This window comes from Chrysochloris asiatica, unplaced genomic scaffold (assembly GCF_000296735.1).
Source record: "Chrysochloris asiatica unplaced genomic scaffold, ChrAsi1.0 scaffold00081, whole genome shotgun sequence".
NCBI classification, from domain to species: domain Eukaryota; kingdom Metazoa; phylum Chordata; class Mammalia; order Afrosoricida; family Chrysochloridae; genus Chrysochloris; species Chrysochloris asiatica.
Window position 1 is genome coordinate 2,853,523 of NW_006408599.1, and position 14,657 is coordinate 2,868,179.

Here is a 14,657-nt window from a genome sequence, read left to right on the forward strand (position 1 = left end):
TGTATTGTGTCACTTTGTGAGGTTGGTGCTTGCCACACTTCCTACAGAAAGTCCGGCGGATTTTAGAAACGTTTACCAGGAGCTCTGGTAGCGTACTGGTTATGAATTGGGCAGCGAACCTCAAGATTAGCAGTTTGAAACTACCAGCTGTTTCACGGGATAAAGATGAGGCTTTCTGCTCCCGTAAAGATTTACAGTCTTGGAAACCCTGTACAGGGTCACTATGGGTCGGAACCGATTCGACGGCACATAACAACAACAACCATGTTTGCCGGAGTGCTACTGGCACACAAAAAAAACCTAAGGCTTATCTTTTGACGTGGCTTACCGTGGAATATGTATCAGCAGACAACTCTACCTGCTTACTTTTCAACTTTCCTTTTGTGTTACAGGTTACTGGGCAGTGGACTAGCATGCAAGTGTAAACATGCCAGTCATAGATAATCCCCACTCATTTCAAGATCAAACCAGAGAGATCAAGATAGCGAAAGATTTATGAAATTTTCATGTGGAAGTGGCAAGGGAGTGCTTTGGTCTGACATTCTTTTATAGCCTGGAATGTTAAGGGAAAATAACTAAATCAAAAGCTTAGGTTTAGTCCCAGTGCTGTCGATACCACTTTGGTGGCCTTGAGCAAGTGTCAGTTTCTCCATGATTTGTTTGTTGTTGTTTTTTTTCTTAAATGTTTTATTGTGAATTATTTGATAGTTTACATGGGAGAACATTAGTTTTACATTCATTCTATCGTATATCGTCTCATTGCCATGGTTACAATCCCCTCCATGCAACATGATTTGTTTCTTAAGCTATAAAGTGGGTGTACTAGACGAAGTGAACTCTCCTTTAAGTACATCATGTGTTTGTGATTGAGTTTCCTTTTTTTATTTTGTCTGTTTTCTCATTAACCTCCCTATTTTTCTCTTGAAGGGTCAGATGACTTGTCTGCAAAGCTGTGGGATGTGAGCACAGGGCAGTGCATTTATGGCATCCAGACCCACACTTGTGCAGCAGTAAAATTCGATGAGCAGAAGCTTGTGACAGGCTCCTTTGACAACACTGTGGCCTGCTGGGAATGGAGCTCCGGAGCCAGGACCCAGCACTTCAGGGGACACACAGGGGCGGGTGAGTTGTACTTTTTCAAATCTTTTTATGATTGCTTTAACCTTATCCCTTAAAGTCCAAATCTAGGAATATGACCCCCCCCCCTTTTTTGTTTTTGTTTTTAGTAGTAGTATTTTACTTGTGAATTGGGTGAAGGTTTACAGAGCAATCAATTTTCCACTCAACAATTAGTATACACTTTGTTTCGTGTCACTGATTGCAAATACTCACAATGTAACATCAGTTATCCCACTTCCTCCCTGTGTTTCTTGTTTCTAGTCCTCTTCCTTTTCGACCCCTTCTGAACTTTGTCTTTAGGTAAATGCCCTTTGATCTCAGATGGTTGATTATTCTAAGGAGCATGTATGTACCTCCTGGCATTACTGTTCTCCTTATAGACCTTCTTGACTAAAAATAGGAGTTTACTTCCAGAAGGATGGTGAGGGCTGCAGTGTTGGGGGTTCCACCAGTCTTTATTTGACTGGTACACCTGGTATTTTTTTATGATTTTGAGTGCTAGTCCACATTTTTCTCCCCACTTTATCCAGGACCTTCTAATGTGATCCCTTTCAGAGAAATTGGTAATGGTAGCCAGGCACCATTTAGTTCTTCTCTCAGAGTCATGGAGACTGATGTTTCATGTGATCCATTAGTCCGTTAGACTAATTGTTTCCATACATCTTTGATTTTCTTACTCTTCTTTCCTTTGTATAGGGAAAGAACTGTAGTTGCGCCATAGATGGCTGCTCAGGAACTTTTAAGGCTCCAGTGTCTACTCACCAGTGTGGGATGTTGAACATTTATTAAGCTAGTTGACCTTGGTAGAATATGATATTATTATTACTATTATTATTTGAATCCTCCGTCACCCATTTTGTTTAAAAAAATGTTTTTCTATGTGCCTTTATACTGAGAGGGGCGTAGTTGTGTCTTTCTTTGATTTCATGCATATCCTATTGAATAGTCAGTTCCCTTTGAGTTTATTAAAGATTCCACACCTGCAAATTGGATGAGTTCTGTACTTGTAAGTTCAATTTACTTTATTTTTAGAATTTGGTCTGAAAATCCTTTGGAGTGACATTAGTGGCCAGATTGTGTCGTATGTGCAGATTATATCTAATCGAAGCTTGGTGGATTGATTTAAAATAAGCAGTTACCTAGAGAAAAAGATGAAAGAAACAGATACACCTGGGTGCTTCCTAATAAATGTATTCAGCATTTTCCAGAGCTGCTTTCTCTGTTGTGTTGTATTTTAGAGCTTTGTGTTGAAATCATATTGAACAGTTTCCCACCCTCTTATGCATCAGTTCCCTTCTTTTTGTCTCCATTTATCCATTACTTCAGCCCCTGAGAATCACAGTCTATTACCCTAAACATCACATTTTATGAGCAGCCTTCCTCCATTCCCTAAATAGTTTGGATTCCTCTGTTAAACACGTTTCCCAGTAGCCTGGATTTCCATCAAAACGCTCAATCATGCGTGAGGGGGCTTCAGAAAGTTCATGGAAAGACAATGGAATTTTTCTGTGAACCTTCTGAAGTCCCTTCATACAAGTGTGGCATATGTTTTTCTCCACCTGTCCGCAAATTCTTACAGACAGGGATCCTGCTCTCAAGGGCAGTCTTATGTCCAAAGTACTGCATCTGGGCCTCAGTAATTATTTGAATGAAACCTAGCTGTTTTGCTACTAAAAATAGGTTTTTTCCTATTTTGTTTGCCTTCCCATACATGGGTTTTTTTTTTTAAGTCTTTGCTATCCACTACTACTTGCTTCTTTAAGAAAGTGATATTTGAAGGTATATGACTAAGCAGAGAACTAAGTATAATATATTAAACTAAGTATAATATTCCAAAGTATTTCTCAAGATATACCCTGGTTTCCAGGTGATTGTAAAACCTGATGAGCTTTGTGACCATTGCTCTAAAAATATTCTTCTTGTTCCCTGGACATGGCTGTGGCTTTTCCTAATGCTGTGTCATTGCTGTTCTGTCTGTCTGCAGTATAATTTTTTTTTTCTTGATAAACCCTATTCATCCTTTAGGGCCACTTAAATCCCCTCCCTGAAGTCTTTCCTGATGCCCCTAGACAGAGTTAGTCATTCTCCTTGGTATTTCCCTACCTAACAAGAGGGCTCTTTCCTCCATCACCCTTCAACTAAGCTTCTTGAAAGACCAATGTCTTCATCTCGAGAACTCTAGTGCTTCCTTAGAGCTTGGAAGACATTTAACAACAAAGATTTGAGTATTCATTGGGAGTAGGCAGTGTTAGGTGCTGAAGATATAGGTGTGAGGAAATTCAGATGCTATTTTGAAAGATTGGATTCTGATCCTTGTTTTTGCTGTTTCTCTTTACACTGGCTTTTTTAAAGTTTGAATTCTTGTTTTGCAATGTACGTTCTTTACATTAGTCTCACTGCAGTAAACAGTGCAAGTCTAAGTATGACCAAGTGTGTTCTCTTCCTCTGCATGAGCTGTAGATAGTTTTGTAGTTTCAGGCAGGCTCGCCTGAGAACAAATGCTGTTTTCTTCAGCACTGGTTTGGTCTTTCACTTTGAAGCTAGCACAGATACTAAGAGGCTTCAAAAAGTGTGGAAAAATGGAACAAAAAGATAATGAGTTTACTACAAACTCTTTGAAATCCCCTCGTAGAAGAGATTGTCTTCTTACAGGGACTTTCCAGCCTTAGATGATTGTTGTTGTTAAGTGCCATTGAGATAGTTCGGACGCAGTAGCAACCCTGTATAGGATTTCCAAGGAGCAGTTTGTAGGTTTGAACCACAAATCTTGCAGTTAGAAGTACTTGTAGCAACCTTGCATAGGGTTTCCAAGGAGTGACTGGTGGATTTGAACCACCAGCCTTACAGTCAGAAGTCCTGTGGTTAGATTAGTAAGAAGTAATACTAATCCAATTTTGAATGGATTTTTTAAGTCTTAAAATTGATAATTGAGTAACACCCTTTTCACAGTAGCTTGAGTTGGGAAATGTATACAATTGGGCAACTAGGGAAAATAAGTGTTGCTGAAATCACAGCCACAAAAGCCCCACAGAGGCTGTTTTAACTTTGTGTATGTTGTGTGTACTAGTGTTTAGTGTGGACTACAAAGATGAACTGGATATCTTGGTCAGTGGCTCTGCAGACTTCACTGTGAAAGTATGGGCCTTATCTGCTGGGACATGCCTGAACACGCTCACCGGGCACACGGAATGGGTTACCAAGGTAGGAAGACTTACAGAAGAAATTCCCTTGATGTCAGGCTTGGGGGCAAAGGTTGGGTGTTGCGTGCTAGATACTGCTGTATGGTGATAGATGAACCCTAAAATGGACCCACAGATCATCATGGTAGTGTACAACAGTGACTTGCACCGCAAAGGCACTCAGTAAATAATAGCTTGTAGACATGACATGGAAAGATGTCCACAGTGTAGTAGGTAGGTGGAGGCAACACGCAAAACAGGCTACAAAATACTATGTAGAGTATGGTACCAGTTTCCAAATGTGTTTATCCATCTAAACGTTGAAGGTGATTCTTTCTAGTAGGGTTGTGGGTACCTCTTAACTTTTAGGTTGAACGCATTTCTTTTTTAATTAAAAAAACAAAACTTTCATTTTGAAAAAGTAATGCTTGTACTAAAACGTGTGGCAAAGAAAAATCTACAGGATATTCCGAATACTATAATGTTTTTCAGTTTTTACAAAAATGAATTAATCACAAATGAATTAATCACAATGAGAATGTTTGAGCTTCCCTGGCTGCTGTGCAAGGGGTTGGCAATACAAGGATGAGCACAGCAGACCTAGCCTTCCCTTTACAGATGTTAGTCTAGCAAGGGAAATGATGATTCATGGTAATTTCACAAATAGGGCATTATAGATTGTGCTAAGTGTTGTGAAGGATAAATGCAGTAGTCTGTGAGAAAGGCTAGGAAGGGTATTTAACTGGTTCGGGGCAGGCTTTTTGAAAAGGAGCAAAACATGAAGAATGAATGAGAACTAGCTGTGCATAGAATAGTGGAAAGTGTATGTCAGGGGTGTAGTTTACGCATAAGCCCTGGGATGGGGAGACAGGAACATTTGGTAACCTGGGAGAAAGCTAATGGGACTGTGCTGAATGAAATTGGAGGGCTGAGAGACGCCTCCTGTATGAATCAACCATATTAAGGATTTTGGATATCATAATTACAATAGGAAACAACTGAAGTGTTATTTATATGAGCAAGGTTTTGGTATAATGAATGTTTTAAGAAAATAACTTATCACTAAGTGAAAAATGAACAACTGGTATGGTACTGTGGGATCAGCACTGGACTGCAAACCACAAGGTTGACAGCTCAAACCCATTAGCTGCTCCTCGGAAACCATGGAGCCCACTCAACAGCACTTAAAACAAACAAAAAAAGGGCCAGAATGGGGCACAAAGTAGATACAGGCTGCCTAGTTAGGTCTGTGTAGTAGGTTAAGCAAAAGATGGTGACTTGGATTTGTGTGTTGGTGTGGTGCTGTAGGATCAGCACTGGACTGTGAACCACAAGGTTGGCAGTTCTAACCTACCAGCTACTCCTCAGGAACCCTATACAGGGCTGCTATGAGTTGGAACCGACTCGACAGTGCTTAACAACAACCATAAAGAAAAATAAGTGCACACATGAAAGATAAATCTTTAAGGTAAAGCCAGCTGAGCTCTGATTTGTTATGGGAGATGAAGAAAGAATTAAGAGGTGACTGTTGGGTTTTAGACTGGTTGGGTGATTGATAGTGTCTTTATCTGAAAGGGGAGAAGCTGAAGGGGTAGCAGTTTGAGAGAAGAACAGCAATTCTGTAATGGGAAATATTGAGTTCTTAAATAGCAAAGTTATATGTTATAATGTAATTTGGTACCATAAAGTAGACTTGGGGCTAGGAGATTGTGATATTATAGACAAATTACTACTCCTTTCTGGACTTGAGTTTTATCACCTGCTAAATATTGCTGTGAATTGTAAATGAGATGCTCAGCAAGGCCCCTAAAGTAGCAGGTCAACCAGTTTATTTTGAATCTGCTACTCAGGCTTCAGAATGAGTAAAAAGGACCCTGACCGCCTTGATTTCTTACAAAATAACTAGAATGTACTATTTACAGATTATTGTAAGTGCTAGTGAAATGTTAAATTTTATTACATCATTATTATTTATAGTTTCATTTCATCCTCATGCAGTTATGTGAAATAAGATAATAGGTACCTCATCCCTTACATTAAAGATGAGGAAACCGAAGGACAAAGGGGTTACATATGGGAGATTCTGGTTTTAAGTCCAGTTTTGTTTTTTGTTTTTCCCTTCCATTATATTGTATCTACTTATAAAAACAGATAATTTCATCTATTGCTTCTATGGCCTTTCTCTCTTTGGGGCTCTTTATGTTCTATAAAGTCACATTTTATAATTTGAAAAATCGGTTCTAAAACTTGCTTCTAGACGAAAATGGAGTTTAAATGCTGCCAGCATTAGACCCTTTTAGATCCTGTTGATAATTTAGAGAATCTGGTTGTAGGAAAAGTATGAGTAGAGGTTAACATAATAATGTATTTATAGCTTATCTGTCATACCATAGTATTTCTAGATCTTTTTTATATTTTAATATGCAAGAAAGTAAAAGCAATAATGGAACAGCACTTAAAGGATCTTTCTGTAACAGGGATGTTTATATTTGCAGGTGGTTTTACAGAAGTGCAAAGTCAAGTCTCTCTTGCACAGTCCTGGAGACTATATCCTTCTAAGTGCAGACAAATATGAGATCAAGGTGAGGATTTTTTCCTCCATTAATTTGTTTCAAAAAACAAAAACTAGAAAATATAAGAAACTTTCAATGGTATGGTAAAGTGGGAATATCTAAAGGGAGATGTCTTAGTCCAAGCTATGTCTGTCAACCGTTGGAAGAAGAGATTATTATGATTACTCTTTAGCTCTTAGGTGTATGTGTAGATGCTTTCTAACTCTGATTACAAATGCAAGTTAAACAAAAAACAACGCACAACTTTATCTTCAACACATTCTCACTGTTTTTATCTCCTGTCCTCAGTACTTAGCTTCAAAATATGAAAACATAAACATTCATTTTTTGTAATAAAACGATTTGCAGAGTTTCTCGTGCACTCATATACATTTTCAGTAATCTTTTAAACCATTATTTAAATAATGGGAGTTGTTATATCTTTTTTGATGGAATGGAGGCTTAGAGAAACTAAGTAATTTTCCCAAGGTTACACTGCACATTTGCAGTTGAATCAGGACTTGGCTCTTGTCCCTTGATTATGAAAGCTATGATCTTTTCAGTATACTTTACATTGAATCTGACTTAAGCAATGCATGGCACATTGTTTCAGGACAAACTCTTTTCTGATTTTTTTAATCTGTAGATTTGGCCAATTGGGAGAGAAATCAACTGTAAGTGCTTAAAGACATTATCTGTGTCTGAGGACAGAAGTATCTGCCTGCAGCCAAGACTTCATTTTGATGGCAAATATATCGTCTGTAGTTCAGCACTAGGTCTCTTCCAGTGGGACTTTGCCAGTTATGATATTCTCAGGTAATGCTTCCTTGGACCTTATACTTAATCTTTGAAAGTAAGTTACAATTCAAAAGTAAAAGCAAGATTAAATGTTTGTATGTACCAGTCAATCATTTGGTTTTAGGAAAAGTTTCCACATCAGTATAAACAGGATATATGAGGGCTTCAAAAAGTTTGTGGAAAAATTGTGTATTATCTTTTACTTCCATTTTTTTCATGAATATTTTTGAGTTCTCGTATATGCTGAATATGTCAGGAAAATTGTTTTTGAAACAGTATGCAAAAAAGAAAGCTTTATTTTGGGAGATCTAGGTTCTAATTCCTACCTTGAGTAACTTCCCTGTGTATAATTTATCATACTTTTTTGGAAAATGAAAGGCTTGGATGAAAAGATCTTCTAGGGTCTTCTCCATTTCTAAATATTTTAAGTTCTGCTTCCTGTTGAGTTGAAAGTTTGTTGGTCTACAAGACTAGCCAATTTAAGTGGGATCCAGAGGTCAAGTGACCTTCTGCTGACCAGTAGAAAGACAGAGTTATTTAAAGATAATAAATTTGGACAAATTGGTTTCTGATTCACTGTGTACCATAGACCTCTTCCTCTGTAGGAAATAGACACATTGGAAGCTGATTGAAGCCAATACCATGTGATAATTTAGAGAATTTATTATGACAATCAAACCTTACCTTACGACCTAATGTCACCTCTTAGGAGCAGCATGATTTTGTGTAGGTTTCTTAACCTCTGTGTGCTTCAGTTTCCTTATCTGTAAAATGAGGCTTAGATGAAATGCCTGTAAAGAGAATTTGACACATACAGTACATGGCAAGTCTGTATTACTAATAGCTCTGAGAACCCATTGCTGTGCAGTTTATTCTGACTTGTAGTCACAGAGTAGAAATGCCCCCATAGAGTTTCCTAGGCTATAATCTTTATAGGAGCAGACTGCTACATCATTCTTTGGAGTGGCTAGTAGGTTTGAACCATCAGCCTTTTGGTTAGCAACTGAGTGCTTAACCACTGCACCACTAAAGATCTTTATAGCTCAGAAAAGTCATACATAATAAGAGAATTTGCCAGAATTTGGTTACCATACTGTACTTTACACTTAGTCATGCTCAAAGCTCTTTCTCTTGAGACATGCCTGTTAACAGCTCACTGAATTAGTGTTCTACAGAATGATTTGGGAATTCAGGAAATGCTGATTTCGGGGGGCTAGTACATAAAATTAAACAATCTGTTCATTATTTTTATGCATGTCTGTTCTTACTAGCCAGTAGGTAGCATAGTGGTTACGAAACGTGCTGTGAACCGCAAGGTCAGCAGTTCAAAACTACCAACTGTTACGCAAGAGAAAGATGAGGCTTTCTGCTCCTGTAAAGATTTACAGCCTCGGAAACCCTCTTACAGGGTCACTATGAGTCAGAGCCGACTCACGGCACTTAACAACAGCAACATCTTCCTGGAGTCAGACCAACATTTCTAACCAGGTTAGGTTTTAGAGCTGTCAAAATCATTTCTAGAAATGATTGATGATTAGGCTCTGAAGGGTAGAAGACCAGAGAGAGTCTAGAAAAACAGTTTAAGCTCTGCATTTTATAGATGGGGAAACTGAAGCCCAGAGAAATAAGGGCCTTTATCTAAGCTCCCACAGCTCATCCTGCTAGTCTCACATTCATCCATCTATGACTGTATTGCTCAGCAGCCTTGTACTTAATGTACCAGCAAGTTAGAAGCATTAACTATTAAGAGCAGAGATTTTTAAAAACCTGGTATTTTGCAAATAATGACTTCAGTTAAACACCATAGGAAAATCAGATGTTTTACATTTAGTATTGCTTTTATTTTGAATGAACCTTTTTTTGTGGGGGGAAGTATAGGAGGCAAGGTTAAATATCCCATTGCTGTCAAGTCGAATCCAACACATATAACAAGCCCTGTAGGACAGAGTAGAACTGTCTCATAAAGGTTCTAAGGCTGTAAATGTTTGTGGAAGCAGCCTGCCACATTTTTCTGTTGTCAAGTGGCTGGTGTGTTTCCTACTCAGTAGAGTGTAGAGTTCAGCATTCCAGATGAAATTGCCATTACGTTTAGGTGTTTGGATATGCTAGCTCTCATCAACAAACCTGCAAGATAATCTGATTGTATGAGGTGCTAGTCTTAGATTTTTCTTTGAAAGTGGGCAATTTTATCTCTTTTCTCCCTTAAACAAAATAGCCCACCCAGTCTCTTTGGAAACCCTAGCACAAATCCTGTGGCCTCAGAGGTAAGTTTCTAGGACCAGGTAGGGCTACTTAAGGTTTGCAACCAATCCAGAGCAAGCAAAGCACAAGTGCTAGCATATTAATCCATAAGACTCAGGTAACGATACAGTTTCTTTAGCTAGGCTATTTTAGCAAAGTTACTTTGGTTTAAGGTCCAGATTGCACAGCAGATATGTTCTGTTTATACTTCTAAAGTAACCAAAGGAAAGGGGGCCTTCTGAGTTTATCAAGAGCTATCTTCTGTACGGCAATGATTTCGTGCTTCAGGGTCTTTGAAATTAATTCATTTTCACCTGGTTTAAACTCTATTTGCATAGTCATCAGTTTTCATCTAAGTTTCTGGTTATATCCTGCTTTGCGTTGATACAGGAATTATAGATTTTCCAGTGGTTTTCCCAGCTTCCTTTGGACCACTTATGCAGAATTTGCATTTTCTCATGTTCATTGCACCACTGCTTCTATTCGCTAACATTTTTATTGAGCATCTATGATTCAGGCATTGCAATTTGCTTTGAGAATCAGTAGAAACACTTCCCGAAATTAAGGAGATTGCTAGCCAGTAAGAAGGAAGACTGACATTAAATAATTATGTAAAATTTTATTTAATGTTTTAGGGTAAGTGTAACGTACCTGGTACTGTGAGATCTGACCTAGTCCGGGTTGTAGGAGGAGATACTTAAGCTGAGCTCTCAAGGCTGAGTATATGCATTAACTAAGCCAGATGCAGTAAGGAGTGTTACTTACTCTTAAGTGTGGTAAGGCGTGAGAGACCAGTGTTAGAAGGCCCAGAAACCGAATGGGCCTGGTATATTTGGAACTGGAAGAAAACCAGTGTAGCTGAAGATTTGGGTGTAATCAGAAGCCATTAAAAGGTATAAAACGTTTTAACAAGGTAGTAGGCTGATCAGATTTTATTGTGAAGTTAACTGATTGAAAGGGGTCAATGGAGATGTGGGGAGATCAATAGAAAACTGTTGGGTAGTAGTGCAGGCAAAAGATGATGTATTGGATCAGTGTTGTGGCAACAGAAATAGTAATGAGTAAATTAGAGGAAACTTCAGAAGGTAAAAACAGTGGTTCTTAGTGATTGAATTTGTGATTTGAGAAAAGAGTCAGCTACTTGCCATGTTTTCTAGCTTGAACAAGAAGAGGAACTGCTTTAGTTAATAAAAGTTCAATTCTGGGCAGGTTTAGTGTGAGGAACGTCATCTTGTTCACTAAATTCCTGGTACTAGCAGTGGCTAGCACACATTCAGTTCTCAGTATCATATTTGTTGAGTGAATTAGCATGAGTCATTCAAGTGGAAAATTATAGGGACACACTGATTAAAACTACTGTTTTCCCTTTCCTTGGGATATCAAACTCTTATTTTATAGGCATAATTTATTAAAAAGATTTATACCGTAGGGAGTGTTCAATAAATGCTTGAATGAATGGTTTTGCATGAATGTATCTTCTCAAACTTTTCTATCTAAATGATTCTCTCTTGTCTTGTAGCTCTTTTCTAAGTGCAGGAGTTTCTTCCATTTTCAGTTTCAGCAGGTAAATCCATTCTCTGATCTGCTTTTCAAGCTGGTGGTGGTGGTGGTGGGGAAGCAGCACTTATTAATTGCTTGCTTAGTTTCATAGAAGTGAGGTTCCTAGTGATACTTTTAATGTCACACAATCTTTTTCAGAGACAAGATAACCAGTTCTAAGGGAAATAACATGCTTCTTATGGTAGATAATTTGTAAAATTTTAGTTTCCTCCCGATCTGGCATACCCAGCTCCTTTTCTTCTCCTGAAAAGATCCTTTCCAGGTCTAGCTGCTAAAAGGTCATTCATTGCCTGATGTTCCCATTATAGTCTTCATCCAGCGTCTTTACTGGTGGTGCTCTCACATTCTGACATTATATGCTGTGCAGTCTCCATTCGATGGGCAAGGACCCTCTTACTTGTACCTTACAGGGGCCACCCTACCACACTCGATAATATTTGTTCAGTTGAAATCTGTTTATTTATGCACTTATCCATTTAGCAAAGAGATGCTCATTGCCCTCCTCATCGGAAGCAGTTGAATGTAGAGAACAAAACACGGGTTCTGGAGTCAGATCGCAGCTCAAATGCTAGACCTGCAATGTATTACCTGTATGAACATGGCAAAATGTTTCATGCTCTAGCCTTCAATTTATTCACTTGTATAATGGAGATAATACCTTCATCTAACCAGGCATTGAGGATGCAAATAACAGTTAAGAAAGTCAGTGGCTGGTACATAAAAGGGGGAAAACTCATGTTTCCATGAACTATTTGAAGCCCCTGTCACAGATGCTCAATACAATATGAATGTCCTCTCCCTTCCTAATTATCAAGCAGAAATCTTCCATGTGATTCTTTCCATTGATCCTAGTTCTGCCTTCTAGACATGGTAATATCTGGCCTCCTCTCTTACACATCCTTCACTGTTTAATGGTGATAGTCATGTGTAGTTTCCCTGCTCCTGCCAATATCTCAGTGAAGTGTCCTTCTTCAGCTGTTCCTTCCTTGTCCTGGTTTACAGACCCTCCCCATTCAGGTTGGCCTCTTGAACACATATTGATTTGACAAGGTCTTTTGTTAAGACTAACCTCGCTTTTTCACAGGGGCTCAACCATAGCATCATAGAGCACAGTTGTACATCCCTGGTCTCATAACTGTTCTTAGTGCCTCTAAAGAGGACATCAACTTTTCTTGTAACTTTTTGCCACATTAAACTTGCAGGTACAAGTCCCTGGGTGGTGGAAATGGTTAAGCACTTGACCACTAGCCAAAAGGTTGGCAGTTCAAACCCACAGAGGTATTTCAGACGACAAGCCAGGTGATCTGCTTCTGAAAGGTTGAAAATTCAGTGGAGCAGTTCTCTGAATGCATTGGGTCACTATGAGTTGGAATCGGCTCAGTGGGGTTTCTTTACTTTTGTTTTTTTCATCTCTGCTTCTGTTTAGTCAATCTCTCCCAGTTTGTGCCTCTGGTGTTTGGAAACTGCCACCCTGCAAAGGTTAATGCTGTCCTCTCAGCTCCCATTTAATATCTGAGATGCCTATATTAGTAAATGTTTCTGAATTATTTGGGAAACTTCTGCTTTTAGCCTCTGCTATTATTAGAGAGAAACCCATGTGCTTGTTATGTGCTAGACATTTCAGTCACTGTGTTCTGGGCTGATTGCAGTATTCGAGGATTTGGTCATTAAAGTCTTTTTACCTATTGGGAGTAGTTAAGTCTTACAGTCTAAACCTAACTGGTAACTGACTAGTTGTGAAACCTTAGTCAAAGTATCCAGTCTGGGCTTCAGTTTCTGCATTTAAAAATGAGACGTTAGATAATCTGTGAGATCTTTTCCAGCATGGGTAGCTGGGTATTTTGTGCTTCTATAAACTTTCATCAAACACTGCCTTTCTTTCCCTCTAAATGCCTCTGTTATCAAACTGAAGGGGGTTCCCTCTGCACCCCACCTTTTCTTTTTAAGTGGACTGCTGATATTTTTGCTGTATTTTCCTTCTTATCAAAATTGTTCATTTAGCTCTCTGAATCCTCTCGAATTTTATATTGGTTTTCAATGGAAAAGATGACTCTAACATAAACACAGATTTAAAGTTGCCTCTGGTTCATGGTCCCTAACTCTCATCCCTGTAGGGTCATCAAGACTCCTGAGATAGCAAACTTGGCTTTGCTTGGCTTTGGAGAGATCTTTGCCCTGCTGTTTGACAACCGCTACCTGTACATCATGGACTTGCGGACAGAGTGCCTGATTAGCCGCTGGCCTCTGCCAGAGTACAGGAAATCAAAGAGAGGCTCGAGCTTTCTGGCAGGAGAAACATCCTGGCTGAATGGACTGGACGGGCACAATGACACAGGCTTGGTCTTTGCCACCAGCATGCCAGACCACAGTATTCACCTGGTGTTGTGGAAGGAGCACGGCTGACTGACTTTGGGTGCCAGGGCTGCGGGTTTTGAGTGCAACCTCCGTGGCAGCTGACTGCATGAACCAAAGTTCTCACCTAATGGTATCATCACGCAGTGCACAATCATTTATCTCTGTTTGCCAGAGGGCCTGGGTTTCGGGTGGGGGAGGGTTTGTTTTATTGACACACAACGCAGCATGCTAATGGGATACACCATTGACTTCATTTGTACTTAGTTATGTTGGTCAGTATAAGAGGATGCGTTTTGGATTCATCTTTCTTGACTGGAATATTGATTTAAGTAAAGAACATTAAATTGGTTCATTAACCTGCTAGTTGGTTGCCTATGAAATCATATTCAGTCTGTTATTAAAGCTTTTTAACATAGCCTTTTTGTTCTTTCAAAATTGAAGCAAAGGTGCTATGATGTTTCAGCAATTTCTCTCACATGGGGCTCAGATTTGTATGAGAGCCAGTGTTACAATGACCACCGAGTCCTGCGACTTTCATACTCTCCACCAAGAGACCAGTTCTGAAGAAAGTCTGTCTTTGGTGCAAATCCAGTTTTGTAAATTGATTGTTCATAACTCATTCTAAACCCCTTTCTTAGCAGCCTCAAGATTATACGTGTCTAAGGTGTGAGGGAGTTGTGTTGTTTTTTTTGTTTCTATAGAGGGAAAACTGTGTCTCTGCTGCCCACAGCTTGGGTGACTGCACACAGACGACATGAGATAGTAGAGGAATGGTGAGCTGCAGGAGTGGGGACTGCTTCCGGTGCCTAGGAATTCTGTGGCCTGGGACATAACATTTCCTTGGGCCACTGTT

The 14,657-nt window shown here is 39.2% G+C and overlaps 1 protein-coding gene across 4 annotated transcripts in view; it reads left to right on the plus strand.

The window, feature by feature from the left end:
* FBXW2 (F-box and WD repeat domain containing 2) overlaps positions 1 to 14,219 on the plus strand; it is a 31,935-nt gene extending 17,716 nt beyond the window's left edge. For 2 of the 4 annotated variants that reach the window (XM_006865671.1, XM_006865672.1), the window contains exons 4-8: positions 928 to 1,122; positions 4,187 to 4,320; positions 6,794 to 6,880; positions 7,497 to 7,666; positions 13,564 to 14,219. In XM_006865671.1, coding sequence (XP_006865733.1) covers positions 928 to 1,122; positions 4,187 to 4,320; positions 6,794 to 6,880; positions 7,497 to 7,666; positions 13,564 to 13,852 — 875 coding nt within the window. In that variant the 3' untranslated portion in view covers positions 13,853 to 14,219. The remainder of the gene's footprint in view (positions 1 to 927; positions 1,123 to 4,186; positions 4,321 to 6,793; positions 6,881 to 7,496; positions 7,667 to 13,563) is intronic. The other 2 variants (XM_006865674.1, XM_006865673.1) reach the window with 2 other exon arrangements.
* Positions 14,220 to 14,657: the final 438 nt, after the last annotated feature.